Source organism: Pelodiscus sinensis, chromosome 27, assembly GCF_052426305.1.
Source record: "Pelodiscus sinensis isolate ZL-2025 chromosome 27, ASM5242630v1, whole genome shotgun sequence".
Lineage (NCBI taxonomy): Eukaryota > Metazoa > Chordata > Testudines > Trionychidae > Pelodiscus > Pelodiscus sinensis.
In genome coordinates, this window is record NC_143078.1 from 13,829,989 (window position 1) to 13,857,206 (window position 27,218).

Here is a 27,218-nt window from a genome sequence, read left to right on the forward strand (position 1 = left end):
CCGCGCACGGCGCACACGCGGCCACTGAGATGTCATGCCCAAGAGCAGCGGCACTTTGGGCATCCGCGAGTGACCCCCCCCCCCCCCGGCCTGCAGAAAGCTTCGAGGTTAGCAGGCCCGGACTATGGCTGGCGGGGGGGGGGGGCTGCTCCTGAAAAGCGCCCCGTGCAGGTTTGCCGCTCTGTGCCCGCTGGGTGCGCCGGGGCTTTCCGCTGGGTGCGCCAGGGCGCACGGCGGGACGCGCTCCCACTGCCCAGGAGGAGCGCGGGGGCTGGGGCAGCATGTCCAGTGGGGGACGCAAAGCCTGTGGCCACTGGGAACCGCGCCGAAGGGTGAGGCAGCAGCTCCCCCTGACTCTCCCGCCCCCCCCCCCCCCCGCTCCGCTGGGAAGGTTGGGCAGGGAAAGCAGAGCCGGGGCGCGTCCGCTGCTGGGAACTTGGGGTGTTGGTTTCATTTTTGCCAGCTGTCGGGAGGGGAAAGGTGTGTGTGTGGTGGGGGGGTGTCAAGGGGAGGCAGCTCCCAGGGATTGTGTGTGTGTGTGGGGGGGTGATCCGCCTTCCCGCTGCCCTTACCTCTTGGCTTTCTGAATAAAATAAGAGCAGGTGAAGTCCTAGTGATCGTCCAGCCGGGCTTCCACCGCTTCCTGCTGCGGCAGGGGCGGGCAGCTGCGCTCCATGGTCCAAGCCGCCTGCCGCCGTCCCCGCTGGGACCGCCACCGGGCCGCTCCCTTCCCCTTTCCCTCCGGCCTCTTGTCTCACCAGCGCCAGGAGAGCTGGGAAACCCTCCTTCCGCTCCGCGCGGAGCTTGGACCCTGGCGCACCCAGCGCGCTGCCTCTCTCCTGCTCCCAGGTGTTTGCCTGGGGCAGCCAGCCAGCTGCGCTACGCTCCGGCCCCTCAACACATCCGGAGCACCCCGGGGAGCCGTCCCTCGCGGCGGCTGCAGGCGAGCCTGGCCTGGCGGCTCCTCTCTCTCCTCGTGCAGGGAAGGGGAACCCAGGGCTAGATAGTCTGACCTAATATGCACCACCAGTAGAAACACATGTGGCTAGCCTGGCTCACAGAGCTAGACTCAGCTAGAAATGGCGTCTTCTAGGGAAGGGGTTTGCTGCTCTCAAACCAGGGGTCAGAGAAGTCTGGAGGGAGGGGGATCTTCACACCAGCTACCAGAAGGCCAGAGAGAGCTGTCCTGAGAGACTCACCATGGGGGGCCAAGGCTGTGTGAGCCCGGGGAGGAGAGCTGGACTGCCCAGAGGAGCTCTGGCACCCACGGGTGCTGGAACAATTTGTAGAGTGGGGGTGCTGTAACCCCTGGGAATGAGAGAAGCCACTTCAAGCCACTCTCCCAGCACCCCTGCTTCCGGCATCTGCGCTCGAGTCGGGAGCCAAGTTTGCTTTGGGGGCTGGAGCAAAGTGTTTTCTGTTTGCCTGGCTAACGCAGTGCCAAGGGGGCCGGCGTGGGGGATCGAATTCCCTCCGGACTGGTGTGGTCTGGGGCACCCAGCCTTGGGGGCGCAGGGCGTGGGTCATGCACTAGGGCTGGGGGGATCTGAACTATCCCCGTTCCTTGGCCAGTCCGCCCTCGCTGGGAACACGCCCGCCTGCTCTGGAGAACCCCCGGGCGCTGGCTGGGGGGTTCTGTTGCCAGGTCCCAGCATTTGTCTACCCCGGGCCAGGTGCTCAAGTGACGTAAGCCGGGCAGCTCTGTGCAGCTGTGGGGGGCACTGCGGTGGGGGGAGGGTCTCTCCCAGAAAGTGCCCTTTGGCAGGAACCGGGGGCTCCCAGAACTCCCAGGGCTGTTTGATGCTCGGGTTCACGCTCCCCACTCCTCCGAGCGCGCATCACCCGGGACAAGGGGCCCGTTCTAGCACCGGGCCTGCGCTCACCAGCTGGGCCGCTGTTTCATTTCAGAGGCCTCGTTCCCCAGGGAGTCGCCTCGTTGCTGCAGGAAGTGGCAGGCTGCCCTGGTGGAAGAAGCCTGGAGCCTCAGCACAGAGCACACGCTTCTGCGCGACTCAAAAGGAGTCCGTCCGTCAGCAGACAGCAGCAGAAGGCTCTGTCCGGCCACCAGCTGGATCCACAGCGTCAGCCACGCCACCACATCGGCGGGGTATTTATCCGTGGCCAGCCACGACCGATTTACTGTGCCGACGCGGCACTCTCGCTCCGGGGGAGGGCGTCGGTGCTGAATGTCAGGCTGAGGATGCTGATGCAAGTCCAGGAAAGAAATTCAGCTTGTAAACGACAGGTGCAAAAATCTCCAGTTGCTGGCACGGGGACACCAACACCGAGAGCGGAGCACCCACCGGGACACCGCTCGACAAAGAAGCCTGTTAGATGGGTGGGGCCATGTTTATCCCTGGTGTGCCATTCTGCCAGAGCAGCTTAGCCCCAGAAAAACACTGGTGAGCCTTTTGATGGGGTTTTTCTGGGCTCCAGGCACGCTGGCCCCAATAACCCAGCTTGGGTGAACACGGAAATTTGTGTACCACTTGTCCAGCCCCCCACACTCCCCCTTGCCCCTTTCCCCCACACTCATACAATTAATTTTGCTCGGAAAACCAAGTACCCGCAACCTAGCCGAGAAGAGTTTAACTTTTTCTGCAGCAAATGTGTTCAGCAAACAACCACTCCCGTGACACTGTTTGAAGAAGAGATGCAACATGACAACAAGGCCTCGGTTGGAGTATTGTGTCCAGTTCTGGGCACTGCATTTCAAGAAAGTTGAGGAGAAATTGGAGAGGGTCCAGAGAAGAGCAACAAGAATGATGAAAGGTCTAGAGAACATGAGCTATGAGGGAAGGCTGAAAGAATTGGGTTTGTTTAGTTTAGAAAAGAGAAGACTGAGGGGGGACATTATAGCTGTTTTCAGGTATCTAAAAGGGTGTCATAAGGAGGAGGGAGAAAACTTGTTCATCTTGGCCTCTGGGGATAGAACAAGAAGCAATGGGCTTAAACTGCAGCAAGGGAGGTTTAGGTTGGACATTAGGAAAAAGTTCCTAACTGTCTGGGTGGTCAAACACTGGAATAAATTGCCCAGGGAGGTTGTGGAATCCCCATTTCTGGAGATATTTAAGAGCAGGTTAGATAAATGTCTATCAGGGATGGTCTAGACAGGATTTGGTCCTGCCGTGAGGGCAGGGGACTGGACTCATTGACCTCTCGAGGTCCCTTCCAGTCCTAGTGTTCTATGATTCTATGAAAACTCACACACTGGTCTCAGGTTAGCAAACTTTCTCCAGGGACCAACTGGACTAACATCAATAAATAGGCTAGTGAATCCCTTGGCTTTCTCATGCCCAGCAAGGTATGGGCAGAGGCAAAGACCCCCATTAAAGATTCTCTGGGGACTGTTCAGGGTTCAGTGATCCGGACAGCGGGAGGGGCTGAGGTTCCAGACCTGCCTGGCCCAGTGAAGCCTTTGTTGCAAAGTCTCTTTAACCCTAAAGGCCATGGGCCCTGCTTTGGGCCCAGTGTGAACAGGCCTGAAAATGGAACAACTGACTCGGTGAAAGGAGCCCTGGCTGGCAGTAAAGGCTCTGGGACCGCTCTTTCTCTTTCTCCGGGGCCGCAGCACCCAGGCCAGGGGGCTCTGTGACATGGCGTCACGGCCCTGACAAGCGGACAGGCCTCGCAGGCGTGGCAGGAGCCATGTGCTGGAGCTCTGGCGCTGCGGAAGCCAGGAACGGGCTGAACCCAGCGTCGCCCGGTTCTCTAGGCTCCAGGGCGCTGTGCGGTAGCTCAGACAAAGGGAGACGGGCCCTTGCGTAAGGCTGTTTCGAGGACAGGCTTCAGGAGGGGGCGGGCAAAGAGCCAAATGCAGGCCAGGGAGTTGTGAAACTGGGGCCCGTGTTTGCCAGGCGCAGGCAGCAGAACCCCTGGTCCCAGCGGGCAGTGCCGGGTGTCAGAACTGCAGCTCAAGCTGGAGCAGTGCCTGCCAGGAGCCGTGGGCTCTGCCCGGGGTATCTCCTTGGGAAGGGCCCAGGGCTTCATTTGGGGCCATATGAGGGCTGATCGCCAGCTGGGCAAAGCTCAGGGCGCCATGTAGGCTGCACAGAGGGCAGGGGGCTCCCAGGGGCAGGCTGCCTGGGTTGCTCTGCAAAAGCCACTACACCGAGGGGCGGGGGGTGGGGAGTGCAAACCGAACACTGGGGGGGCCCATTGGGGGAGACAGACATCGGCCTCGCCCATCGATGCGGCAGCTGCCTGCCCCCGCGGCCCGTCGCTGCAGGCCTGGCCGGCTCTAGCTCAGCATCTTGTGCCGGTCGAACACCGTCTTCCTTTGCTCCTGCACCTGGCGCTTCCACCGCTGCTGGGCTCCTTCCACCCTCTCCAGCACCGTGTTGGCTCGGGCGCCGGCGGGAGGCGTGGCTGCCCCCAAGGAGCGGGCTTCCTGCCATGCAGAGAGAGGGAAGGAACCGGGCGGTCAGTGGGGAAGGCTGGAGGGGGACAATGACAGAGCAAAGCTGCCGCCAGAGCTGAGACGTGCCAGGCACAACGACCCCGGGGGTCCCCGCCAGCCCTTCTCTCTCCTCCTCTCGGCGTGCTCCCCGCCCGCAGCCCCGTCGCCCCGCAGGCTGCGGAGGGTCCGTACCTCGCTGTCCTCTTCGTTGTGCAGGGGCTGGGCGTAGGCGTCTGGCTTGCGGATCAAGGGGTCGACCAGCATGAGGAAGGCCATGTACAGCAGCAGCGCCCCCACCACCGACAGGTAGATGATGATGATGATCTGCAGGGGTGGCGGCAGCTTGTCACAGGGGGCTCCGGGCTGTCAGTGGGGCTGCAGGGCTGCATTGCCCCACCCCCCCGCCTCCTCCCAGAGCAACCCACCGACTGATGGGCCCCACCAGCCAATGGGCAGCTCCGTTCATAACTATCCACCCACTGGAAGGCAGGGCACTGTTGCGGCCAGGACCCTAGGCTGGAGGGGCCCCTGCCATGCTGCAGTCTGAGGCTCCCATCCCAGCCTGGCTCCCACCAGCTCCCTGGAGGCTGGTTGCCTCCCGGCTGGTCGGGGGCTGGCTGGGAGCTGGGGGGAGGATCCCGCAGGGTGGCTGGCAGGACTGAGAGCAGGCACCTGGGGGTGTCACGAAGGGAGCTGGTGATAGGAGGGGCGGGGCCTGTCTCCCCACCCCCAGACCACAGCCAATGAGGGGAAGGGGTGTGTAAAAGGGGAGGGGTATAAAAGTCTTTTCTATGCCCCTCCCCAAGCAGCCTGACAAGGAAGAATCCACACGTGGATCCCTTCCTCCCCTGTGGCATGGAGAACAGGCATTGGGACCTCACACGCTCTCCTTAGTCCCATGCCCAGCCCCTGTGGTTCTGCCCAGGGACGCATGGCACAGGGCGGGAGCGGCCCGTCTGTACCTTGATGGTGGTTGTGCTGCGCTCCTCATACTTGCACTCACACAGCAGGCAGTAGGCTTCCACGTCGTTCCCCGGCACGGGCATCGGCTCCACCACATGCAGGCAGTTGCTGCAACCCAAAAGAGCTGGTGTCAGCGGTGGGATGGGGCTGGTGGCTGAGCTGACAGGCGCCTGGGTCCTGGGGCCCAAAGCATGGTCAGCAGTTGTGGAGAAACCTAGTGGTGAGGCTAGGCAGTGCCAATAGCTGGCTGGAGAACCAGCGAGAACCATCAGTTCTGTCTGCATTCGGCAGCCTCGGCATCGAGCCTCCTCTGTGCTTACTGCAGCTGGGAGAGAGCTCAGATCAGCTCAGGCGGCAGCCTGGAGCTCTGGGTGCCCCGATACTCACCCTGTGGGCTGGAGGAGGCTGGAACATACACTGTTGTGTAACCCAGCCTGAGTACGAGCACAAGGAGGTCACTGGATGAGGCACAGCCTGCTCTCTGAAACTCAAGGCTCTTTGTTCGACCCAGATTGCAACTTAACAGGAGTTGTGAGCAAGACATGAGATGTCATGCTGCCGTTCTCCTCTGCGCTCATTAGGCCTCAGTTGGAGTCTTGTGTCCTGTTCTGGGGGCCACATTTCCAGAAAGACGTGGGGAAATTGGAGAGGGTCGAGAGAAGAGCAACACACATGATTAAAGGTCTAGAAAACACGTGCCGTGAGGGAACCTGGAAACCTGAGGGGCGCCCGCTCCAGACCCAGCTTCCAGGTTCAAGCCCATCAATGCTTTGCCAGGGGAACCCCACGGGAGAGCAACTCACCAGTCTTTCTGGGACACATTCTTGTTGTAAATGCGCCCACTGATGTTCCGGTAGGGGGGGCAGATGCACTTGCAGCGGATGTCCTCCCAGCTCTGCGGGGGGAGAGGAGTTGGCACGTGAGCCGCTCTTCGGGGAGCTTCCCTCCCCCCCCCCATGGCATGGGCAAGATGTTCCCCAAAAGGGGACGACTTGACTTCAGGTCTCTCCTTCCTGCTCTGCCTTTTTCACAGCAACAATCCCTTAGCCACTTTTCAGTCAGATGCTTTCTAAACAGACTGTTCTAGGGACTGAATTGCCCGCTACCATGGCCGTTCAGAGCTTCACAGTGGCAGCAGGGCTAGAACTTAGATCCTCCAGCTCTAAAAGCACAGGCTGAAGGAGAATCTCCACCAGCTGTTTGTAGTATAGGGCCTATGACACAAAGGTAAGCAGTTCCAATTCCATCTAGAAAAAGGCAATGCCATACACCCCCCAACACACACAAGCCAATTTTTTGTTACTAATATCCGCCACGTCGGCAAACTCCCATAAACAAGCAGCTACTTTTCCTGCCCAAACTCCCCGTTGACCCTGTCTCAGTCGCAAATGGCACCTGAGGCTGGTCAGTGCATCAGTAGCTGTTCCCCACTCTCCGCCCCTCACCTTGCTGGCCTGCGCAGGAGGTGCTAGGACAGACCACACCACTGCCGCCAGCCACAGGATCTTCATACTTTCCCAGCTGCGCTGTGCCAACATCCCCGGAGCATGAAACAAGGACGGAAAAGAGGGTGTCGGGGAAGGATTCCCGTCTGAAAGGGACAGCCGAGCTGCAGGTTTCATCTCCTTCATCTTCCCCAAACTCCCCCACCCCAGACAGCAGGAGATTAGTATTTAAATTACAGTAACACCCAGCTCTGGGCCTATTGTGCTAGGTGCTGTACGTACACAGAGCCAGGAGCTGCCATGAAGAGCTTTTATAATGTCAATTAGACAAGAGGAGCTAAGGACAGGAGGGTAAACTGAGGCGCCGGGTGCAGCAGAGTAGTGTCTCCAACCTTTGTGGCTCTGTGGCAAGCCTGGCAATATGGGGTAGGGTTTTTTTTAAATGGTCCCAGCTCCTGGAGTCCTGGGATGACGAGGGAATTTCCTAGCCCCTAGTCCCTGCGCTTGTGGAGAAAATCTCAAACGCATGATCCGCCTCGAGTCTCCGACTCCAGAAAAAAACGATGTAAAAACATAAATTGAAGCCAGTCTCAGGGAGAAATGGGAGCAAGGGGACCTGCCTCCTGAGCATCTGTGTCACTAGCGGGGTGGCCCCTTTAAGGAAACAGGTCCTGTGCCCCCTACCAGGTGCTCCCAGTGTGGCTAGTTAAGGTGGGGCAGCTCCTGGGGCTATAAAGGATCAAGGGACAGCCAAGAGGAAGGACAGGAAGTGAGACTGGACCAGCCACCCCCCACTGGGCTGGAGGCAGACTAGCGGTGACTTTCCCTCCCTACTGATCCAGCCTCCAGATGCCTTTCCAATGGCATTGCTGGACTTTGGAGCAGGGACCCAGCAGCACCGAGCTGCATTTGACACGGGCTGGCATGTATTGGAGATCCGGCCCTGCTCCATCGCCCACTGGCTCCCCTTCCCGTTCACTTCCAGGCTCAAGATCCATTGCTATTTCCTAGGGCTGCCAACGCCAGGGCATCTGGTAGGGAAGCTGGAGCCCCCGGGACAGAGCGGCTGGACCGTGCAGTGCTCGCGTATTGCTGGGGAGGGGGTTGCTAGCAGGGACCCCAGAGGGCCAAGTTAGAAACATTCGTGCACCCGCAGGAGGCTGTAGAGCATAGTGGGAAGAGCGGATAGCTGGGACTCTAAGGAGGCATCGGCTGGGCTCCTGACTCAGCCAGATTGAGGGGGCATGGAGGAGGCTGCTCCAGGTGTACGTGCCAGGCTGTGCTGTGCGTACAGCTGAACACAGGGCAGGCTGTGGTCCTGCCGGTCCGTGCTAGGGATAGGCAGATGCCAGGGAACGCTGCTACATCCATGGGAGGAACTACCTATGTTGGAGCAGGGCTCTGCATGGCTAGCCTATTAACCCTTCGGTCTCCGGCCCCTTGGATTAACAGGAGGAAATGCTGCCAGACTTGCCAGGGGAGGGGGGAGTGTCAATGGGGTCATAACTCCTCGGACACGAAACCAGCCCCCGCCGCTCTAAAAAGGGAGCACTGCCCCGGCCTGCTCCGCCAGGGGAAGCAGCGATTCCTGGCTTCCCAGGCTAGGCTGGGCCCTCGTGAGCATCCCATCTCCCCTTCCTCCCTCCCTCCTCCTGCAGGCAGCTGGGTGGCTGCAGAGGGGCTTGTGGCACTATGAGCAGGTGCTGTGAACCATTGGACTGCACTGCCAAGTCTGTCTGCAGTGGGAACTGCTCCAAGTCAGGGGGTACCCTCTGCCCCCTCGCTGGCGAGCCTCCCCCACGCAAGGGGGGCTACAGCGACTTGCAGCGCAGCCCCTCCCTGCAGACAGGCCCAGGCTGCTCCCCTGCAAGGCCACAGACATCCGCCTGGGGGGATCTCCACGCAGGCTGGCAGAGCGGCTCGGAGGCCTGTCCGGGCTGCGGGCCCAGGTGACAGCTCTCGGCAAACTCACCTGAGCAAAGGCCACGCTGCCCAGGATGCTCCGAGACATCCAGTGCAGACCCCGCCTGCGCCCTACGCTTCGGCCGCTCCCGCTGAGCAAGGGGGGGCCTAACACAGGCTAATGGGCCGCTTAGGATGCTGCTCGCATCCATCGCTGCTTTTGCGGGGCGCGCTGGCTCGGCTCGGCTCGGCCCGGGGCGGGCACCGCGGCCCCCATCCAGGCTGCCCAGCCAGATGCCAAGCGCCGTGCCCAGGGCCGCTCTGCACGAGCCCCCAGACTCACCTGGCCGCGGGACTGGTACCCACCTAGACCGCTCCCCGCAAGGATGCGCCGCACGCTCCCTGGACGCGGATTGGCTCCCGGCGCTGGTCCTCTGCGCGCTTTGCCATGACAGACATCACCCGCCGCCAGCCAGCAGCCCGGCCGAGGGCGGAGCGAAGGGGCCGCGGTGCATTTCTCAACCCTGGAAGAGCTGCGGCATGGGAAGGGCTCGTGTAAAAGTGCAGGCTGAAGCCGAGGGCCAAGTGCCATATTGCAGGGCGGCGGGTGTCGCTCATCAGGGGCGGGGGCCAGGCGGAGGCGCCGCCTCTCCTGGAAACTGCAGGGACGCTCAGTTCGCTGCCCGCTGCCCGAGCATCCAGAGGGGGCAATTCCAGTCACGCTGGCCAGTCTGATCCTCTGGCCTGCAGGGAGTGAATTCCTGTTGGCGCCTCTGCTTTCTCCCAGCTCTGCTACAGACGCTGCGTGTGTCCCTGGGCAAGTCACTGTCACTCCCCAGCCTCAGTTTCCTCCCATCTGCACGGGGAGGGGGGTCCGGCTCCTGACCCACTCCCACGGGGCGGCGTGTGCAGCGATCTGGGTACCCTGCTCCCCATGGGGCTAGGGGCAGCTTCCCGGCCCCGCACCAGGCGGATTTCAGGCACCCGCAGGGACGGGGCGGGGCTGCGGCGCGGGCAGGGTTAACCCGCTGGCGACTGATGTCACCGGAGGGGCAGGCCCATGGCGGCGGCGGACTGCCTGGTGAAGCTGGGGGGCAGCGCGCTGACCCACAAGGACCGGCTGGAGAGCCTGCGGCCCGCGGCCCTGCAGCGCGCGGCGAGCCTAGTGCGCGGGCTGTGCGCGGCGGGCGCGGGGCGCTGCATCGTGGTGCACGGAGCCGGGTAGGACTCGGGCGGGCCCGGGGGCTCCTGCTGCCTCCCTGACCTGCCCCCCTCCCCAGCTCCTGCCCCCCTGAGCGCCCCCCCCGCCTCCTGGGGCTCCCCTCTCTGCCCCGCCCAGCTGCTGCCCAGGGGCGGGGTGCAAGGGAAGGGTCAGACCCCTCCCCACGCCCCAGCCTGCGCGGGGAGCAGCTCAGCAACGAGCCGAGTGAGCCCGGCCCCGGAGACGGGCCTGGGGTTGGCTGGCCCGGAAGAACCGGATCCCGCGGCGGGCGCGGAGCAGCAAGAGGCAGTATAGGAATCACCCTGGGGGGGCTACGGGGACACCCGCGGGGTGAGAGCGGCGGGGTGGGAGAGGTGAAGGATATGGGAGAGGAGCAGCTGCAGGCAGCCCCCTCGCTGTAGGGGTGGGGTGGGGTGAGGTTGTAGGGCAGGCAGCTCCCTCGCTGTAGGGGTGGGATGGGGTGAGGTTGTAGGGCAGGCAGCCCCCTCGCTGTAGGGGTGGGATGGGGTGAGGTTGTAGGGCAGGCAGCCCCCTTGCTGTAGGGGTGGGGTGGGGTGGGGTGAGGTTGTAGGGCAGGCAGCCCCCTCGCTGTAGGGGTGGGATGGGGTGAGGTTGTAGGGCAGGCAGCCCCCTTGCTGTAGGGGTGGGGTGGGGTGGGGTGAGGTTGTAGGGCAGGCAGCCCCCTCGCTGTAGGGGTGGGATGGGGTGAGGTTGTAGGGCAGGCAGCCCCCTTGCTGTAGGGGTGGGGTGGGGTGAGGTGAGGTTGTAGGGCAGGCAGCCCCCTTGCTGTAGGGGTGGGATGGGGTGAGGTTGTAGGGCAGGCAGCCCCCTCGCTGTAGGGGTGGGGTGGGGTGAGGTTGTAGGGCAGGCAGCCCCCTAGCTGTAGGGGTGGGATGGGGTGAGGTTGTAGGGCAGGCAGCTCCCTTGCTGTAGGGGTGGGGTGGGGTGGGGTGAGGTTGTAGGGCAGGCAGCCCCCTAGCTGTAGGGGTGGGATGGGGTGAGGTTGTAGGGCAGGCAGCCCCCTTGCTGTAGGGGTGGGGTGGGGTGGGGTGAGGTTGTAGGGCAGGCAGCCCCCTCGCTGTAGGGGTGGGGTGGGGTGAGGTTGTAGGGCAGGCAGCCCCCTTGCTGTAGGGGTGGGGTGGGGTGGGGTGAGGTTGTAGGGCAGGCAGCCCCCTCGCTGTAGGGGTGGGATGGGGTGAGGTTGTAGGGCAGGCAGCCCCCTTGCTGTAGGGGTGGGATGGGGTGAGGTTGTAGGGCAGGCAGCCCCCTCGCTGTAGGGGTGGGGTGGGGTGAGGTTGTAGGGCAGGCAGCCCCCTAGCTGTAGGGGTGGGATGGGGTGAGGTTGTAGGGCAGGCAGCTCCCTTGCTGTAGGGGTGGGGTGGGGTGGGGTGAGGTTGTAGGGCAGGCAGCCCCCTAGCTGTAGGGGTGGGATGGGGTGAGGTTGTAGGGCAGGCAGCTCCCTTGCTGTAGGGGTGGGGTGGGGTGGGGTGAGGTTGTAGGGCAGGCAGCCCCCTTGCTGTAGGGGTGGGGTGGGGTGGGGTGAGGTTGTAGGGCAGGCAGCCCCCTCACTGTAGGGGTGGGGTGGGGTGAGGTTGTAGGGCAGGCAGCCCTCTCGCTGTAGGGGTGGGGTGGGGTTGTAGGGCAGGCAGCCCCCTTGCTGTAGGGGTGGGGTGGGATGAGGTGAGGTTGTAGGGCAGGTAGCCCCCTTGCTGTAGGGGTGGGGTGGGATGAGGTGAGGTTGTAGGGCAGGTAGCCCCCTTGCTGTAGGGGTGGGGTGGCGTGGGGTGAGGTTGTAGGGCAGGCAGCCCCCTAGCTGTAGGGGTGGGGTGGGGGTGAGGTTGTAGGGCAGGCAGCCCCCTAGCTGGTGGGGTGGGGTGAGGTTGTAGGTGTTGGGGACTCTAACCCAGATGGCTTCAGTTCATTGTCTTGACTGCAAAGAGACAGGCAACACCAGCAAGGTCTAATCACAAAACTCAATAGAGTGCACAGGACAATAGAGAGCAGCCCGTCTCTACCGAGATCCAGCCACCCGATTTCTATAACGAGTGGGGTTATATAGACAGTTCTGTCGCGTCGTAGACTATTTACTTACGCAACCCACCCCCCTTTGTTAGTTAGAAACTTCTAGCATGGGTGCATACCTTGCCAACTATACAAGGTGGCCTTGATACATCAGCAACTTTCTTATTAAGACAGAAGGCGAGTACCAGACAAGGAGGAGACAGGGAGTTTTCTTATCAGTTCCTTAAGCAAGCTGTTCAGCTCAGCAAGTACAAAAATGCAGCTGTTCGCTTATCTCATTTTTTGTAGCTTAGGCAGGCATTTGAAGTAGGGCCTTGCTCAACTCATGTCTCAAATTTTGTTCAGGGACTACCCAGAACTCTTTGCTGGACTTTTCTCGGTCTGTCTTAGCATAACCGCCCTAGGCCCAATTTTCTAGGAGAGCCTTGACACATTTCAATAGGCTTTGGATCAAGCTCCAAGGATGTGATTTTTCCAGAGCTGCTGACCACTCATGAGTCTGGCTGAGTGCACTCAGTGCTGCCGAGAGCCTGGTTATAACATCCCTCAGCTGCTTTAGGGAGGGTGAGAAGCAAATAAAGCACTTTCTGAGAGTCTGGTAACTTCTCAGAGCACCCAGGAACATGCCCGCTACACTTTAATAGGCAGCAGGTTTAAAACAAACAAAGGAAGTTTTTCTTCACTCAGCGCACAGTCAACCTGTGGAACTCCTTGCCAGAGGATGTGGTGAAGGCTTGGACTTCAACAGGGTTCAAAAAAGAGCTAGATAGATTCATGGAGGTTAGGTCCGTCAATGGCTAGTGACCAGGCTGGGTAGGAATGGTGTCCCCTAGCCTCTGTCTGGAAACAGATGACAGAAGAGGGATCACATGAGGATTACCTGTTGTGTATCTGGTATTGTGTATCTCGGGCATCTGGTATTGGCCACTGTTGGCAGACAGGACCCTGGGCTGGATGTTCCCCCATAATGCCTCAGAACTGGAGTGAGCTGCCTCTGCCCTCCGAGGCTGAATCCTGGGGTGCTGGCCTTACCGCTGGGACTGCATGGGGCTTGGTTACCTGTGGCTCAGCCACAGTCTGGAGGACAGGGAACACACCAAGCAGGGAGGAACAGTCGCTCCATTGTTCATGGCCAGGCACGCTCTCCGGCTGATGGACTCCGTCAACTAAGGCAAAAAGCCTCTGAGGACAAGGCAGCAGATGGCTCAGGGATTTGAGATGAAGAGTTTTGTCACTGGGCTTGTTCAGTCTCCTTCCCATTGGGCGGCTGCTCGGTGAATTGGAGTGAAATGAGTTCAGTAGTGCTCAGCCCCATTCCTCATCCCGCTGCTCTTCCGTGAACAATAGCATGCGCTCAGCAGCTTCTGTTCTGACTCACCTCTCCCTAGCTCTTTGCTTGAAGCGTTGACTGGGGCAACAGACCCTTGACCTGATCCCCCCCTCCTTGGGGTCTCCACCCAGGATTGCATGCAGTTCTTTATAAACACAATGTTGTGGGTGTCTTGAGTGCTTAGCCCTCGTTTCCCTGAGAAGTCGCCATGAGGTGCGCCACACAATGAGCCAGGCAGCAGGAAATGGATTCTAAAGTTCTCCAGGGTTTGCAGGTGGGAGGAACGCATCTATTTACCTGTTTATGTGGCTGCAGAGCAGCGGAGTTCAAAACACTGGCCAGAGTGGCTCATGGGGCATTGTGGGAAACATCCCGGTGTCCAATAAACTCAGCAAAACCCTGCTGGAGGATACCCTGCGTGATCATCGACAATAAAGGGAGGGGCACGGAAGTGGAAAGTTTTTGTCACCGCAACTGGGCGCTTGTCGTCACTTTTTTCGTGTTGCAATGTGAATTCTCTCCAGGTTTGGCACCAATTTTTGGTGACAAAATTTGCCAGTGTAGACAAGGCCTCAGACAAGGGGGGTCCCACCAGAAAACTTAATTTCTCTTGACTATTTTTCCAGCCAAGCTTTTCAGTACAGACTTTACTGTGCCGTGACAGAGCGTCATTTGAGTAGTCAATGAAGTTCCCTGGCACTTGTAACTTTTAGAAGGGAGTGTGACCTGGTCAGAGCAAGGCCCCAGCCATCTGGATCTTTGGGATCTGTTTGTGGTTCTGGAGGGGACCTAGTGAGTAGGGCAATGGAGTTGTGTGTCAGGGCTCCGGCTTCTATTCCCAGACCTGGGTGGAAATGTTGTCTAGTGGTCAGAGCAGGGTCCTAGGATCAGAACTCCTGGATTCTAGCCCTTGATACGTTGTTGTCTCTGGCAGGTGGGAAACTGAGACAAACGTGGCTAATGATACTGCACTTGGAGAGTATTTTCAGGCATAATTCACTAATGACTTCAAAGTCCAATGAGATTCTCCTACGAAAACGGCTGCAGCTATTTCAGTAGCCATGGCAACAGGGCTTAGCAAAGCCCCCTCCCACCCCGGCAAGCCGAGCGGGGGTGGCAGGGAGCATGGGGAGGGTGGTCATTTGCATTCTCTCCATTTGCAGCCTTTCTTAAGCATGAGGGACACTTGCTGCTTCCGTTTATGTCTGTATTGGCCACATCATCCCCGGCAGCCCAGCCTGTTAGAAAGCAGGAGCCGCTGTTGATAAGTTGCTATATAAAGAGGTGTTAAAACTCACCAGGGGTAATTTACACCCTCCACCCACGCCACAATCCCTTTAACCTTGGCAGTCCTCCACACGCAGAGGGAGGGAGTCTGGATTCCCATCAGTCTCTTGGAGCAGATCCTTCTGCAAGGTCCGGAGCCCTAACACAAGCCTCAGAGACGCTGGGCCCTGTGGCACGGTATAAAATGCTCATCAATGTTTGTTGCCGAGCAAAGGAACCTTTCCTGAGGCTGGCAGAGGGGAAGGCGAGTGACTACAGCCCCACAAGTGGCTGTTGGCCATAGGAGAGGGCAGTTTACAATTTCTAACTACAGGATATCAGGGAAGATTGGTGGAAGAGAGCTAGGTCCCCTCATTCATCAGACTTGTTTGCAGGCAGGAACCGTTCTCGTGTCAAGTGCCAGGTTTGGCTCTGTCATCTTGACCTCGCTGATGCTATGTTGTCTTGTTGAAGCGCCAAGTCAAGGTGTTTGAGCTTTAACTCAGATTTGTTTTCTCCTAACCGTTTCCCAGGCATTTGAGTTACATATGAATAAAAAACGGAACAAAAGTGCTTAAAAACCCCAGATAAATTCATTCTCCTCTCAGCTGTCGGGGTTTGCTTTGCTGCTGTCTGTGAGGTTGTAATCCTACAAGTTCCAGAAGGGTGCAAAGGGCCCGAGTGTGGGATCAGGATTAAGATGGCACATGTAATTTCCAGACTTGGCTCGATTTTTTCAGACTCTCAAAATCTACGAAATAAGCCAGGTTTGAAGGAAACACGCTTGGGAGTTTAAAACCGTGAATGTGTACAGCTGACCCATTGACACTTGTGTTTATTTACTTTAAGGTCAGCTCTGTGTACGAGCAGGAGGGAGGGAGCCGTGCTGGGCTTTAGAGTCAAATGAGTCTCGCTTGGAGGTGCTGGATGCTTCAGAGGGTGCTGTAAAGGGCAGGAGGCTTTGGCTAAAGGGCAGGGCTAGGGGTGGGGGAGCTGCACTTGGTCTTTGTCTCAAGGGATCACAGCTGTGTTCTCAAAAACAGCCGCAGACTGAAAGGTGCTCAGCTTGAGACAAGCGCTGTCCCCCACTCACGCAAGCCCAGGTGCAGGGCCTGGAGCAACTCCCCCTCTGTCCCCCCACCACCCCTGACCCCGTGGGTTGTTGTAACAGGCGTGGCTATTCTTTCTGCCTCCTGGCTGTCGGTGGTGGAACATCCCCGGGTGCTCTGCCTCGCACGCCGCGCACTGGGCCTGGCCGCTGGGGTCATCCCAGGAGACAGGACGCCCGGCCTAGAGAGTCTGCGGGAGCCGGGGATTTTCGGGGCAGTTTTCATACTGGTTAGATGAAGACTGATCCTTCGTGACAGCGCGTCTTGGCCGTCCCACCTCCCGTTGGCGCCCTGGGGTGGGGCTGTCTTGCTGCTGCTCCGTTGCCTTCGGCCGTTGCTGTGTCCTGGCTGTGCTCTCGAGCCGGCAAGAGGCATGCGTGGGGAAGGCAGGAAGGGATTGGAAAGACCAGGGCTAGCTGGAGGAGGGACCCAGACCTGGGGAAGGGTCCTCTGTTGCTCGCGAAGGGGGAAAGAGGAATGTAGAGGGGAGGGCTCTGGGAGTGAGGCAGGCTTCCTGCGGAGGCAATAGGGGAGCCAGTGGAGGAAACTGAATTCACTTGGCGTCTTCCTCTCCGCTTAGCGTCTCTCAAAGGCGGGCCTGGGTAAAGCCTGCGGCCCCCTGAAGCCGCAGACACGGGGGAGCCCAGGTTGGCTTCAATAACCAGCCTCTTCTTCCTGATTCCAGCTCCTTTGGGCATTTCCAGGCGCGGGCCAGTGGCGTGGCCTCGGGGTGGCCAGCGGGCTCGCCCGGGAGCAAAGCCCTGCGAGAGGGGCTGTGCCTGACCAGGCTCTCCGTGACAAAGGTAGGCAGCACCCCATGCCTCCCTGAGCGGCGGGTAACCACCATCCCTTACCCCCAGGGAGGGGCACTTAGTCGAGGTGGATGGGAAGGGCGTTTCCCACGCTCACAGGTTTATGAGATTTCAGACCCCTCCCCCTCCCCAGCCTTCCTGACCTGGGACAAAAAGCTGAAATCTCCGAATTTTTCACCAAGCTGTGATTTGGACTGAGGCTGGCCAAATGGTTTGGGTCCCATTTGACATTCCTTTAAAACAAATCAGTGTCCCAGCTGGCTGTCAGTTATCTAACTCTCTGAAACAAAAAGTTGTTTTGACCCAGACAATTAAATTTTTCACTTTGCTAATGGCCCTCCCGTCGGGCACGGAGCCGCCCCCCCCCTCACCTAAAGGCCCGTGGGGCTGGCTCTGAACCTGACTCTATTTCAGTAGGAGTAATAGGGCCACCAGAGCCAAAATCCCAAGATGCTCCTGAACTTTGGGGAATTTTCTCTCTTGGTCCAATTTCTACTGAAGGCACTTTACAGAGATTCATTAATTCAGCCTCCCTGCCGCACCCCTCCTTTGTGAGGTAGTTCAGTAGCGTTATCCTCATGGAAACTGAGGCACCACAGGGTTAAGTGGGAACTAACGATACGGCCAAGAATGACCTTGAGCGGGTTACTGCGGATTATGTAGCGCTGGGAAGAAGGATCCAAGAATTCGGAGCGCAAGTGGTGGTGTCGCAGAGAGGGCTTTGGTTTCTTTGACCATGGGACTCTGTTCTGGGCACAAGGCTTGTTAGGAAGAGATGGGATCCACCTAACCCAGAGAGAAAGGAGCATCTTTGCGGGCAGGCTTGCAAACCTAGTGAGGAGGGCTTTAAACTAGGTTCGTTGGAGACAGAGACCAAAACCCTGAGGGGAGTGGGGAAGTCGGATACCGGGAGGAAATGCAAAGAGGAACGAGCAAGAAAGGAGGACCCCTGATTCGAATGGAGAAGGCAGGGTGATCAACTGGTTATCTGAGGTGTTTGTACTCTAATGCGAGAAACCTGGGCAACAGACAGGTTCAGTTCTAGGACCAGTTTTGTTCAATATCTTTATTAATGACCCGGATGAGGGGATGGATTGCACCCTCAGCAAGTTTGCAGATGACACTAAGCTAGGAGGAGAGGTAGATACGCTTGAGGGCAGAGATAGGGTCCAGAGAGAGTTAGACAAATTGGAGGATTGGGCCACAAGAAATCTGATGAGGTTCAACAAGGACAAGTGTAGAGTCCTGCACTTGGGACGGAAGAATCCCAAGTATAGTTACAAGCTGGGGACCAACCAGCTAAGTAGTAGTTCTGCAGAAAAGGACCTGGGGGTTACAGTGGATGAGAAGCTGGATATGAGTCAGCAGTGTGCCCTTGTAGCCAAGAAGCCTAATGGATATTCGGAGCATTCCAGCAGATCCAGAGATGTGATTGTTCTCCTTTATTCAGCTCTGGTGAGGCCACATCTGGAGTACTGTGTCCAGTTCTGGGCCCCCCCACTACAAAAAGGATGTGGACGCATTGGAGAGGGTCCAGCGGAGGGCAACCAAAATGATTAGGGGGCTGGAGCATATGACCTACGAGGAGAGACTGAGGGAGTTGGGTCTGTTTAGTCTGCAGAAGAGAAGAGTGAGGGGGGATTTGAGAGCAGCCTTCAACTGCCTGAAGGGAGGTTCCAAAGAGGATGGAGAGAGGCTGTTCTCAGTAGTGACAGATGCAGAACAAGGAGCAATGGGCTCAAGTTGTGGTGGGAGAGGTCCAGGTTGGATATTAGGAAAAACTATTTCTCTAGGAGGGTGGTGAAGCACTGGGATAGGTTACCTAAGGAGATGGTGGAATCTCCATCTCTAGAGGTGTTTAAGTCTCTGCTTGACCAAGCCCTGGCCGGGTTCATTTAGTTGGGATTGGTCCTGCCTAGAGCAGGGGGCTGGACTTGATGACTCCTGAGGTCTCTTCCATCTCTATGATTCTATGATAAGCAGCTTGCGGAAGGCATCACATCAAGAGGGTGGCAGAATTGGGAACAGAAGGCAGGAGTCCTGGCTCCCAGCTCCCTTCTCCAGCCCCTGGGCACTGCCTGTAATACACACGAGAGCTGATACAAGATGAGGGGGGGCGGGCTGTATAGGTCAGTTTGTCTGAAGAGCCCAGTGTCTGACAAGTAGTAAAAATCTGGCTCGGTAGAAACAAGCAAGTCAAATGTAACCTGGGAAGGATCCCATGAAACACGGGCAAAGCTGACCAAGTGCACCGCCGTTTTACACACTAGTCCGTTTGTGCATCAAACCACAAAAGAACAAAGGAAAAGGGGCCAATGGACTCGATTGTGCAGGTGCTCTGCTTCCGCATGAGCCACCACATCACACCAGTCCATCCCCCCCGCCGGTGATCCCTGAAGCTACGTCCTTGGGGTAAGGGGGAGGGCGGGGCGATGGTGGGAAGGGGCGGAGCTTGGGGCTGATAACAGACAGCCCCCCCCAGACCCACTGTGAGTCCCAGGCTGGATTGCGCAATCGATACAGCCAGGGATGGCTCACGGGGTGGGAGTTTGAGACTCCTGCCGTGTGGCTACCCTGGTGAGTCCGCACTAATAAACAGGGGGCTGCTTTGGCTCGTGCCCTTCCCCCGGGTATTGCACCAATGCGGCCGGCGGCGAGGGGGGCTCGTAGCAACGTTGTCTGATGGGAATGGTGCTGGTTTGCCCCACAGCTGAACCACCTGGTGACGGAGCAGCTGGTGCAGTGCGGCGTCCCGGCCGTGGGCATTTCGGTAAGTGGCATCCCTTCGCTGCTTCCCAGGGCTCGTCCTCGCTGCGGAAAGGGACCGGTCCGGTGCCCAATGCTGGGGGGGGGGGGAGCTGTGAGAGAGGCTAAGAGCAACTTCCAACTCTCCCCACATTCTGCTGGGAGAGTGGCAGGCCGGGCAGGGGAAGCCTTGGTTTGAACCCCGGGAGGGGCAGTGGGCAGGACATACTGAGGCTATGAGTCTGGCTGCTGGATAGAAGACTCTGAGACCTGGTTAATTCTGTAATGCCGGGCCACCCCACTGGGGCCAGCGAGGCCAATGGGCGTAGCGTGACCTTCCAATGAGGCGGGGGGGGGGGTGTCTGCACGGTTCCCAGCTGCAGGGGTGGGAGGAGAGATGCACACAGCTGGGCGATGGTATTAGATCACGGCAGGGGTCAACGTAAGTCATTGGTCCGTCCTGCAGCCCTTTGGAGCCTGGCGGACAGCAGGCCGGAAGGTCAGCCAAGCTGGCATTGCTGCCATTAGGGATGCTCTGGATGCTGGCTACGTCCCGGTGGTGCACGGGGACTGTGCCCTAGACTCCGAACAGCACTGCTGCATCTTATCCGGGGACACCATCATCGAGGTAGGATCTCCGCTCCCCAAGGGGTGGGGGGGGGGGCTCTGACAGTCCCTGGGAGAGCCCGTGAGTCCGCAGGGGAATCTCCCGGGAATGGCGACGCTGCCAACAGGCGACTAGACGCCCCCCTCCCCCGCTTTGTTAGTGTCCTGGGAACAGGCCCAGGTCCTGCAGAAGCTCCAAGGGGGGGTTCTCCTGACTGAAGGCGCTTGTGACCTAACGCAGTGGTGCCCGGTCTGGGCCGTCCGCCTGTCTCCTTACCTCCACGTGGTTGGGGCTGGATGGAGCCTTTGGATTCTGACCGTGCTCAGGGTCATGGGGAGGAGGCCAAGGCTGGGAGAGGTGGTGGTGTAGACCCAGCAGAGGCAGCAGTGGGAAGAACACCCACAAGAGACGGACCTGGGAGCCGTCCCTGAGATTCAAGGGAACCTGCTGCTATAGAGTCTCTGTGGCTCAGCTGTTTAATTTTGCAGGTTCTGTCCAGGGAATTCTCCCCCCGGCGAGTTGTTTTCCTCACCGATGTTGATGGAATCTACGATCGGCCGCCTGATACCCCAGGTATAGTGTAAGGCTTGAGAATTAAAAATGGATTCAGCTCCTGCCCTTCCCCCCAGCTCTGTTCATGGTTTTGTCGGGTTCTGGGGGTTGATACACTCGCCGTCATGTCGGTATTTTATCCTGGCGTCGCTCACAAGAGTTTTGTCGTTTCAGCGGAATCTCTCTGGGACCGTTGAGACTTTATCGCACAAGTACAGCTGGGTGGCTTCTGTCTGGCCAAATGAATGCAGGGATGGAAGAGGGTGAGGGCTACAAATTGGATTTGAGGGGTTCCAAACAGGAGAGCTGTTTAGGGGCCCAGGACTGGCATGTCAGGGGATGCTGCTGGTGTTGGCTGAATGGTGCGAGAGAGAAGGAGCCGGAGGGCTCTGTCACATCTCAGGTGCACTGATTAACGTGCATTGTGCAGGCTCATAAAAACAGCCTGTTTAATTGCCTCTGAACAGTGTCGGTCCCAGGATACTAGTCTACGGGCTTTTGTCGACAGAAGTTTTGTCGACAGATACTGTCGTCAAAGCTTCTGTCGACAAAGCGCGTCTAGACTACATCCAGTTCTGTCGTCAAAGCAAGCCGCTTTGTCAACATAACATTGTAGATGCAAAAGACAGTGTAGATGCAATAATGTCTTCTGAGGACAGAACTCTGTCGACAGAAGGCGTTATTCCTCGTAAAATGAGGTTTACCACCGTCAAGAAAACTGCCGAGTTCTGTCAACGTTATGCCGACAGAACTCAGCGGCAGTGTAGACGCAGGTAGAGTTTTGTCGACAAAACCCTGTAGTCTAGACACACCCCAAGAGCCAAAGTGAGTGAGGTAATAGCTGCTCCGGTGTGCAAGCAGTTTACACCTGTGCAGAGGGGGTAGGAAATGCTACCACCCGCCTTGATTAAATGTAAATGAAGCATAAAGTGCAAAGCAAAGAAGCATCAGACCTGAAGTGTATTGTTATTGATTTGTATTCCCTTAGCACCAGTCATGGACCGCACTGGACATAGCCAGAGGTCACCTGATGAAAATGAGCCACAATCTATCCCTGTTAATAGTCACCAAGCACCGTTCGGCATCGAGTGCATGAATTGCTAGCGTAGGTAGAAGGGAGCTCACACTGGAAAATTGTCGCTGGTTTTGTACCCCTAAGACAAAGGGCATTTAAGACCTGAGCCTGCTCTTTGGCCCATTGCAAAACTTGGCTGCTCAGCCAGTATCGGGTTCCATAGCGGTGTTTTGGGTCGAGGGTTTCAAATCTGGACAGCGACACGGCCGACAGAGTCTTTGCTGTGTGTGACTATGTGCACGTGCTGAGCTCTCAGACCAATGCCCCAGTGCTTCGCCCATCTGGGCCCTCCCTCGCATCGGGTAGGGTCCCCACGCTCTCGCACGTGAATCTCACAGAAGAGAATCTTTCGGGGGTGACAGCCTAGAGATGGTTGCAGAATGGGGCACCCGGAGAGCCGCTGGTGCTGGAAGGCTTGCTAAGCAAAGGGAGCTGCATAACCTCGCCCTTTGGGGGTTAAGTAACTAGGACGTCCTCAGGTCTGTTCCTCTAACGTACAGCCTTGGATTGCCAATGTGTCCTAAGCCTGTCGTCGTCTCTTGTTGGAGCCCCTCCATTTCATCTCCTTGCTGGCTGGCTATGGCTATACTCTATTGTAAATATGTCTGCTGTGGCCCAGCTCCTGTGCTTACGGGCCAGGCTTTTTGACGGTGCACGTCCACAGCACCCTGGTGATTTCAATGGAGCTGCTGCAGTTAATGCCAGCTGAGGATCATATTTGGGGTTGGGAAGGAATTTTCCTCCAGGGTAGATTGGCAGAGGCCCTGGAGGTTTTTCGCCTTCCTCTGTAGCATGGGGTACGGGTCACTTGCGGGAGGATTCTCTGCATCTTGGGGTCTTTAAAACATCAAATGAGGACTTCAATATCTGAGATATAGGTGAGAGGATTATTCTAGCAGTGGGTGGGTGAGATTCTGTGGCCTGCATTGTGCAGGGGGTCAGACTAGATGATCATAATTGTCCTTTCTGACCCTAAAGTCTATGAGTCTATGAGGATGTGGCCTTCCTGACAGTTCCCATCCAAGACACTGGGGGAGGTGTGAGATGCAATATCGTGTCTTCCTGTTTGGAATTTAGCCTGCCCAGAGATGAGCTAGTCCCAGCCTTCTTCCATGTAGTGAGGGTACTCATCTACTGCAGTGATGGGCAGCGTTCCCTGGGAGCGTGTGCTCAGGAGATAGTCAGAGCGCCCACAGCTAGGTTTTGTTTCCACTGGTGGTGCACATTCACACATGCCTCTGTGCATGTAACGCTTTATTCCGCACATGGATGGAAAAGATTAGAGGGAACACTGGTGACGGGCGAGGGAAACCCCCCCAGACAGATTTCTGGAGAGCAAGATGCCTCATTTTGCCCATCTGGTGAACCTGAATTGAGATGCGCTGGAGACTGACAGCCGCAGCTGGATCTTGAAGGGGGAGTTCCCCGGTGGGGCTAGGTCAGGTCTGCACAGGGCGCCAGTCGGACTCTCCACTGCCCTGCGGACGTGTCGGCAGCCACCCCAGCAGCACCTGTTTGGTAGCCAGTATGTGCCCAGAGCCCAGCGCTTGGTGACGTTGGCCCCAAGCCCAGGTCCTTCAGCAAACGCGCCTGAGGGGATAAGGCTGGAAACAAGCCATTAGTGAAACGTCCCTTGGTCCTGTTTCTCCTCCATGTTCGGCCAGCTGGAAAGTGCCAGGCGCTCTCTGGAGGGGCTGCCATAGTACCAGTGCCACCATGTGTCTCCTCTTTCTGCATTTCTGTGCCAGGCCTGACCTACATGTCCGCCCTCTTTCCCCACCCAGGTGCCAGGCTGATGAGCTCCATCTCCATCCACCCCGACGGCAGCATGGACCCCCCTGTGCTCACGTCCTCCCTGCCGCACGACACCACCGGCGGAGTCTCCCTGAAGTTACAGGCTGCCGTCAACATCGTCCTCCAGAGCCAAGGGGCCATCCCGGTGCTGATCTGCAAACTGGACAGCGACGCGGCCGACAGAGCCTGTTTGACTGGGGAGCTGAGAGCGGGCGAGGGCACCAGGCTGTCCCTGGCCGCTGTCTGAAGAAACGGGCTCTGGAGCGCCCTGTCAGGCAGGAGGAGTTGCCATCAGCTTGTGCTGTTGGGCCCCAGCGTCTGCTCCGTGATTTATCCATGTTCCAGGTGACTCCAAAGAAACAGCCCGCTGGCAGAGGGCAATTCACAGACCCCTGTCTGCATTTAATGCACCTGTTCTCCAGCCCAGGTCTGACCCGAATTGTGGCTCCCCCTCTGCTGATGTTTCTTACGTCTGTCTTCACTTGAAGAGGCACATAAAGCCAGGTAGCGAGCAGGCAGGCAGCCAGCTGGGAAAGAAGCTCAGATGTTTCAGCTGGGAATTAATACACTAATATTAGCACAGCACTCGAGGCAGTAAAGTGCTAAGGATTGTCGCTGTGCCATAGAGGGGACTTTCATGTGAATTCTTGGGTGATCCGATTCCTTCCAGACCCTCGCCTCTGAAATTCTAGTCTGCGGCTGAAAGCGGCCCTAGAAACATTTCTATATGAAGCATCTGTGCCAATAGTTCAGACTTAAGTGCTTTAGGTTCCTGGGTTCATATTTGGGCCACTAATTAAGTCATTAAAGCTACTCACCGGTCTGCTTGTCAGTCTAGATGGGGTTGGCCCCCAATATGGGCATATGTGAGCGCTGCACACACATCCTCCTGCCCCTTCGGTTGAGTAGATCTTTGCAAAGACTTAACTTTTAAAGAGAAATATTTAGAGTCCGTGGGCGTCTTGACAAAGTCCTGGCTGGGGTGATTGAGTTGGGACTGGCCCTGTTTTGAGCAGGGGGTTGGGATAGATGACTTCTTTAAGTCCCTTCCAAACTCCGTCTTCCACGATTCTTTGATTTGTGGCCGTACTTTTTCATAGCTGAAAATTTTCACTCAGAAGCGGGTGAAACTCACGAAGAATGGACCTCTTGCAAAAGATGGCTGCCATCTTCCACTTTTTTACTTGCCAAACTCAACACAGACCCAACTATGGAACGGCAAGCTTCATTTCCATAATTAGCTGGACCCGAGATGAATTTTCAATTACAAACGAAATTGGGCAATTAAATATTCTAAGAAAGGTAGCTCCTGTAATGTGGCGAATAGAGGTTTGGCACCGTGGTAGCTGGTTCTGTCCAATGCTCTGCTAATTTTTTTGTAGGTGAATAGTCCTTTTTGATCCACCCATAAGGCCACATTGTCCGTCCAAGATCCATCTGTTTCTGTAAACATGCATCAAGCACTGAGCCCTTAAAATGTGCCCGACGAACGGAACCTTTCTTTCCATAAGATCTCAGACTCACGCCTGCCGAGTTTGGTCACTTCCAATACTCTTTTGTCAAGGATGTGGCCTATCCATGATGTGTTCAGAATTCTTCCATAACAACATTATTCAAACGATTGTAGCTTCTTTGTTATTGCTGGTTTGAAAGTCTGGGGGAGTGTAATCTAGCCCATGCCAATTGGATAGCTTTGAAATTAGGATATGCCAGAAACGTGGACAGGAAAGATTTTGCAGGGGCAAAATACAGGGAGAAGAAAACTAAATCAAATGTGTCAAAATAGCGTTACAAATAAAATTCGATGCCAGTGATCACCCGGACCACTAATACTAAACACAGGTGGTGTAATAGTGCATTACCGTGCTACACACATAGGATTGCTAGCCCGGGGTGTGCTGCAGCAAGAACTGCAGCTGTGCGGTAGCTGAAGACCAGGGAAGCTGACAGCTACGCCGGGCTGCAGTGCAGGTGGGAGGGGCCTCGCTCTGTGCTCCCGGAAGGGGCGGGGCCTCAGGCGGAAGGGGAGGGTCCAGAGCACCCAGCCCTGAGCTGCCAGGAGCGCGCTTCATTGTGCTCCAGCGGCTATTTAAAGGGCTCGTGGCTCTAGGTGCCGCCACTGCTGTGGCGCTCGGCACCCTTTAAAGTCCCCCCATTGGCAGCCCTGCTGAAGACAAGGGTGTGGGGAGATGCACTTTGGGGGCGCATGGGGCAGGAGCACAGGTACCCTCCGCTTTCAACAACGTTTTCCCTCCAGGTCTCTCCCCCACTTGGGGGGCAGGATGGCAGCCGAGGGGAATCAGGGGCTGCTGCTTTATTGCAGCAACACGTAGCAATTTCTCCAGCCTCTAGCTAGGCAGGCTGGGGGCTGCTGTCCAGAATCGGGGGCTGGCTGAGTTCCAGCACGCCTGTGCCCCTCTGATGGGACGTTCGCCCCACACGGGAAGTTATGGCTGAACGAAAAGGGGGCTAATTAACCCACAGGGCCCCGTGGTGAGGAATCAGGCGGCCGAGCCATCCCCATGGGGGAAGCCCAGCAGAAAGGAGCAGCTGGGGGAGTCCACAGCTCCTCCCTCCCTGGAGAAGGGAGGAGCCCTTGGGGGCTCCTGGGACAGGCAGCCCAAAGCTATTCCCTGGGAGGGCAGCGTTTGAAGCAGAACCAAGAGACTCCCAGAGGGGAGGGGACAGGCAGGACAGGCTGGAAGGGCTAGGCAGGGAGGGACCAAGCTGCTTCTAGCCACAAGGGAGCAGGGGGTGGATGATCACTGGTGACTACTGAACTAATCACCAGGAGACGGGCACCTGTGCGGATTGTTTGGATTTGTCACAGGCTGTCACCTCCCGAAGCCATAGGGCAAGAGGGAGACCCGGTCAGTGAGAGAAAGCGAGCAGCAGCCATTCGTCACTGAGCATAGACGGCATCCCGGAAGGCAAGACCCATCGGCAGGTAAGTCCGAAGCACCCGGTGCAGGCGAGGAACGTGACTGTGTGCAAGTGGCAGGCACAACCGAGCCGAGTTATTTGTGGAAGATAACTGGTGGTCGCTTCTGCTGTTCACGCCAAGGAGGAAAATTCATGGACTCTTTCTACCCCTTCGTGCAGCCACCAAGTCTGCAGGGGTCTAGGGTGAAAGCCAGGGACAACGGGCATGTGGCTGGGAGTGACGTCCTGGCTTGTTATTTATGTTTCTAACCTGCTGGGTTAGGTAAAGGTCTGACTTTGGGGCAGGGCACATCTACACCGCGGGGCTAAAGCCGAAATAAGCGACGCCACGTAAGCTTCGTCAATTGCGCAGCTGAAGTCGAAACAGCTTATTTCGGCTCTTCGCGCGGTCTGCGCAGCAGAAAGATCATGGCAGAGCATTCATCCTCCAACTTCTCTTACTCCTCGTGCAAAGAGGGATACAGGAGTTGGAGGAAGAAGTCCTCCAGCCCGACAGTTCTTGGACATGATGTTGAAATAACTGCTTGCCGTGTAGACGCAGACTAATGTCAGTTAATCCAAAATAATGCTGCTGTGTAGACACAGCCTTCGAAAGCTGGCTAAAGAGGGACTTTGCTGGTGAAATACAAATGGCAGAAGGAGTGGGACATGAAATCCCAGGGACTAGATTTTAGTGGCACTTTTCTGTCCATAGCTGATGCCGGCACTAAGTCCAGTCAAGGCAGCCCTAGAAAGATGTAGAAAATAACAATCACCCCAAATGCAGGGAAAGAGAAAGCAAACGTGACTTTGTAGATTGTGGGATCTGGGCAGTTTTCTGGGACACTTGTTTGCCACAGACTCTGAGCATGGTGGGGTGTGTTTGAGACAAGGACTTCACTGCATGTTTTTCTGTTGGGAAAGAAACCTTGGCCGGGGTAGCTTTAATATGGTACCTAGGTGGCGGGTCAGGGATGTTCTAAGAGTTTCTGTGAAAGCATGAGGAAAATATGGTGAAAAGCCCAGTTCCTGAAATCGGCAATGGCTTGTTGT

General features: G+C 57.4%; 3 protein-coding genes across 8 annotated transcripts in view; 2 read left to right on the forward strand and 1 right to left on the reverse strand.

The window, feature by feature from the left end:
* Positions 1-727: 727 nt before the first annotated feature.
* Positions 728-9,769, reverse strand: TMEM9 (transmembrane protein 9). Of its 6 annotated transcripts, none has more exons than XM_075910239.2 (6): positions 9,076-9,769; positions 6,808-6,953; positions 6,166-6,257; positions 5,362-5,470; positions 4,592-4,723; positions 728-4,390 (listed from the first exon to the last, which is right to left on the reverse strand). In XM_075910239.2, the coding sequence occupies exons 1-6, from the start codon at positions 9,299-9,301 to the stop codon at positions 4,241-4,243; spliced, it is 855 nt and encodes a 284-aa protein (XP_075766354.2). In that variant the 5' UTR covers positions 9,302-9,769; the 3' UTR covers positions 728-4,240. The 6 variants fall into 6 exon arrangements, with proteins under 6 accessions (XP_075766354.2, XP_075766357.1, XP_075766355.1 ...); XM_075910242.2 differs by having other exon boundaries at positions 6,808-6,883; positions 9,076-9,199; XM_075910240.2 differs by having other exon boundaries at positions 9,053-9,160.
* Positions 9,758-25,057, forward strand: LOC102457089 (uncharacterized). The gene is made up of 6 exons (XM_075910245.2): positions 9,758-9,930; positions 16,344-16,461; positions 19,181-19,240; positions 19,682-19,843; positions 20,311-20,395; positions 23,234-25,057. Exons 1-6 carry the CDS (start codon positions 9,770-9,772, stop codon positions 23,488-23,490), a joined length of 843 nt encoding a protein of 280 aa, XP_075766360.2. The 5' UTR covers positions 9,758-9,769; the 3' UTR covers positions 23,491-25,057.
* Positions 25,058-25,185: 128 nt separating this feature from the next.
* The window catches only part of IGFN1 (immunoglobulin like and fibronectin type III domain containing 1), a 42,731-nt gene continuing 40,698 nt past the window's right edge, over positions 25,186-27,218 (forward strand). Inside the window, exon 1 of the mRNA XM_075910234.2 lies at positions 25,186-26,190. The gene's annotated coding sequence lies outside the window, so the exon portion shown is untranslated. The remainder of the gene's footprint in view (positions 26,191-27,218) is intronic.

What these genes read in the sequence shown, in the direction of transcription:
- LOC102457089 (XM_075910245.2), top strand. Translation starts at nt 9,770, where the DNA reads ATGGCGGCGGCGGACTGCCTGGTGAAGCTGGGGGGCAGCGCGCTGACC. An exon ending in TCCCGGCCGTGGGCATTTCG is followed by an intron (nt 19,241 to 19,681) that starts GTAAGTGGCATC and finishes TCCGTCCTGCAG; the next exon opens with CCCTTTGGAGCCTGGCGGAC. An exon ending in CCGGGGACACCATCATCGAG is followed by an intron (nt 19,844 to 20,310) that starts GTAGGATCTCCG and finishes TTAATTTTGCAG; the next exon opens with GTTCTGTCCAGGGAATTCTC.
- TMEM9 (XM_075910239.2), bottom strand. Translation starts at nt 9,301, where the DNA reads ATGGCACTTGGCCCTCGGCTTCAGCCTGCACTTTTACACGAGCCCTTC. An exon ending in CCTTGCGGGGAGCGGTCTAG is followed by an intron (nt 6,954 to 9,075) that starts GTGGGTACCAGT and finishes TGTCCCTTTCAG; the next exon opens with ACGGGAATCCTTCCCCGACA. An exon ending in GCAGCACAACCACCATCAAG is followed by an intron (nt 4,724 to 5,361) that starts GTACAGACGGGC and finishes CCACCCCTGCAG; the next exon opens with ATCATCATCATCATCTACCT.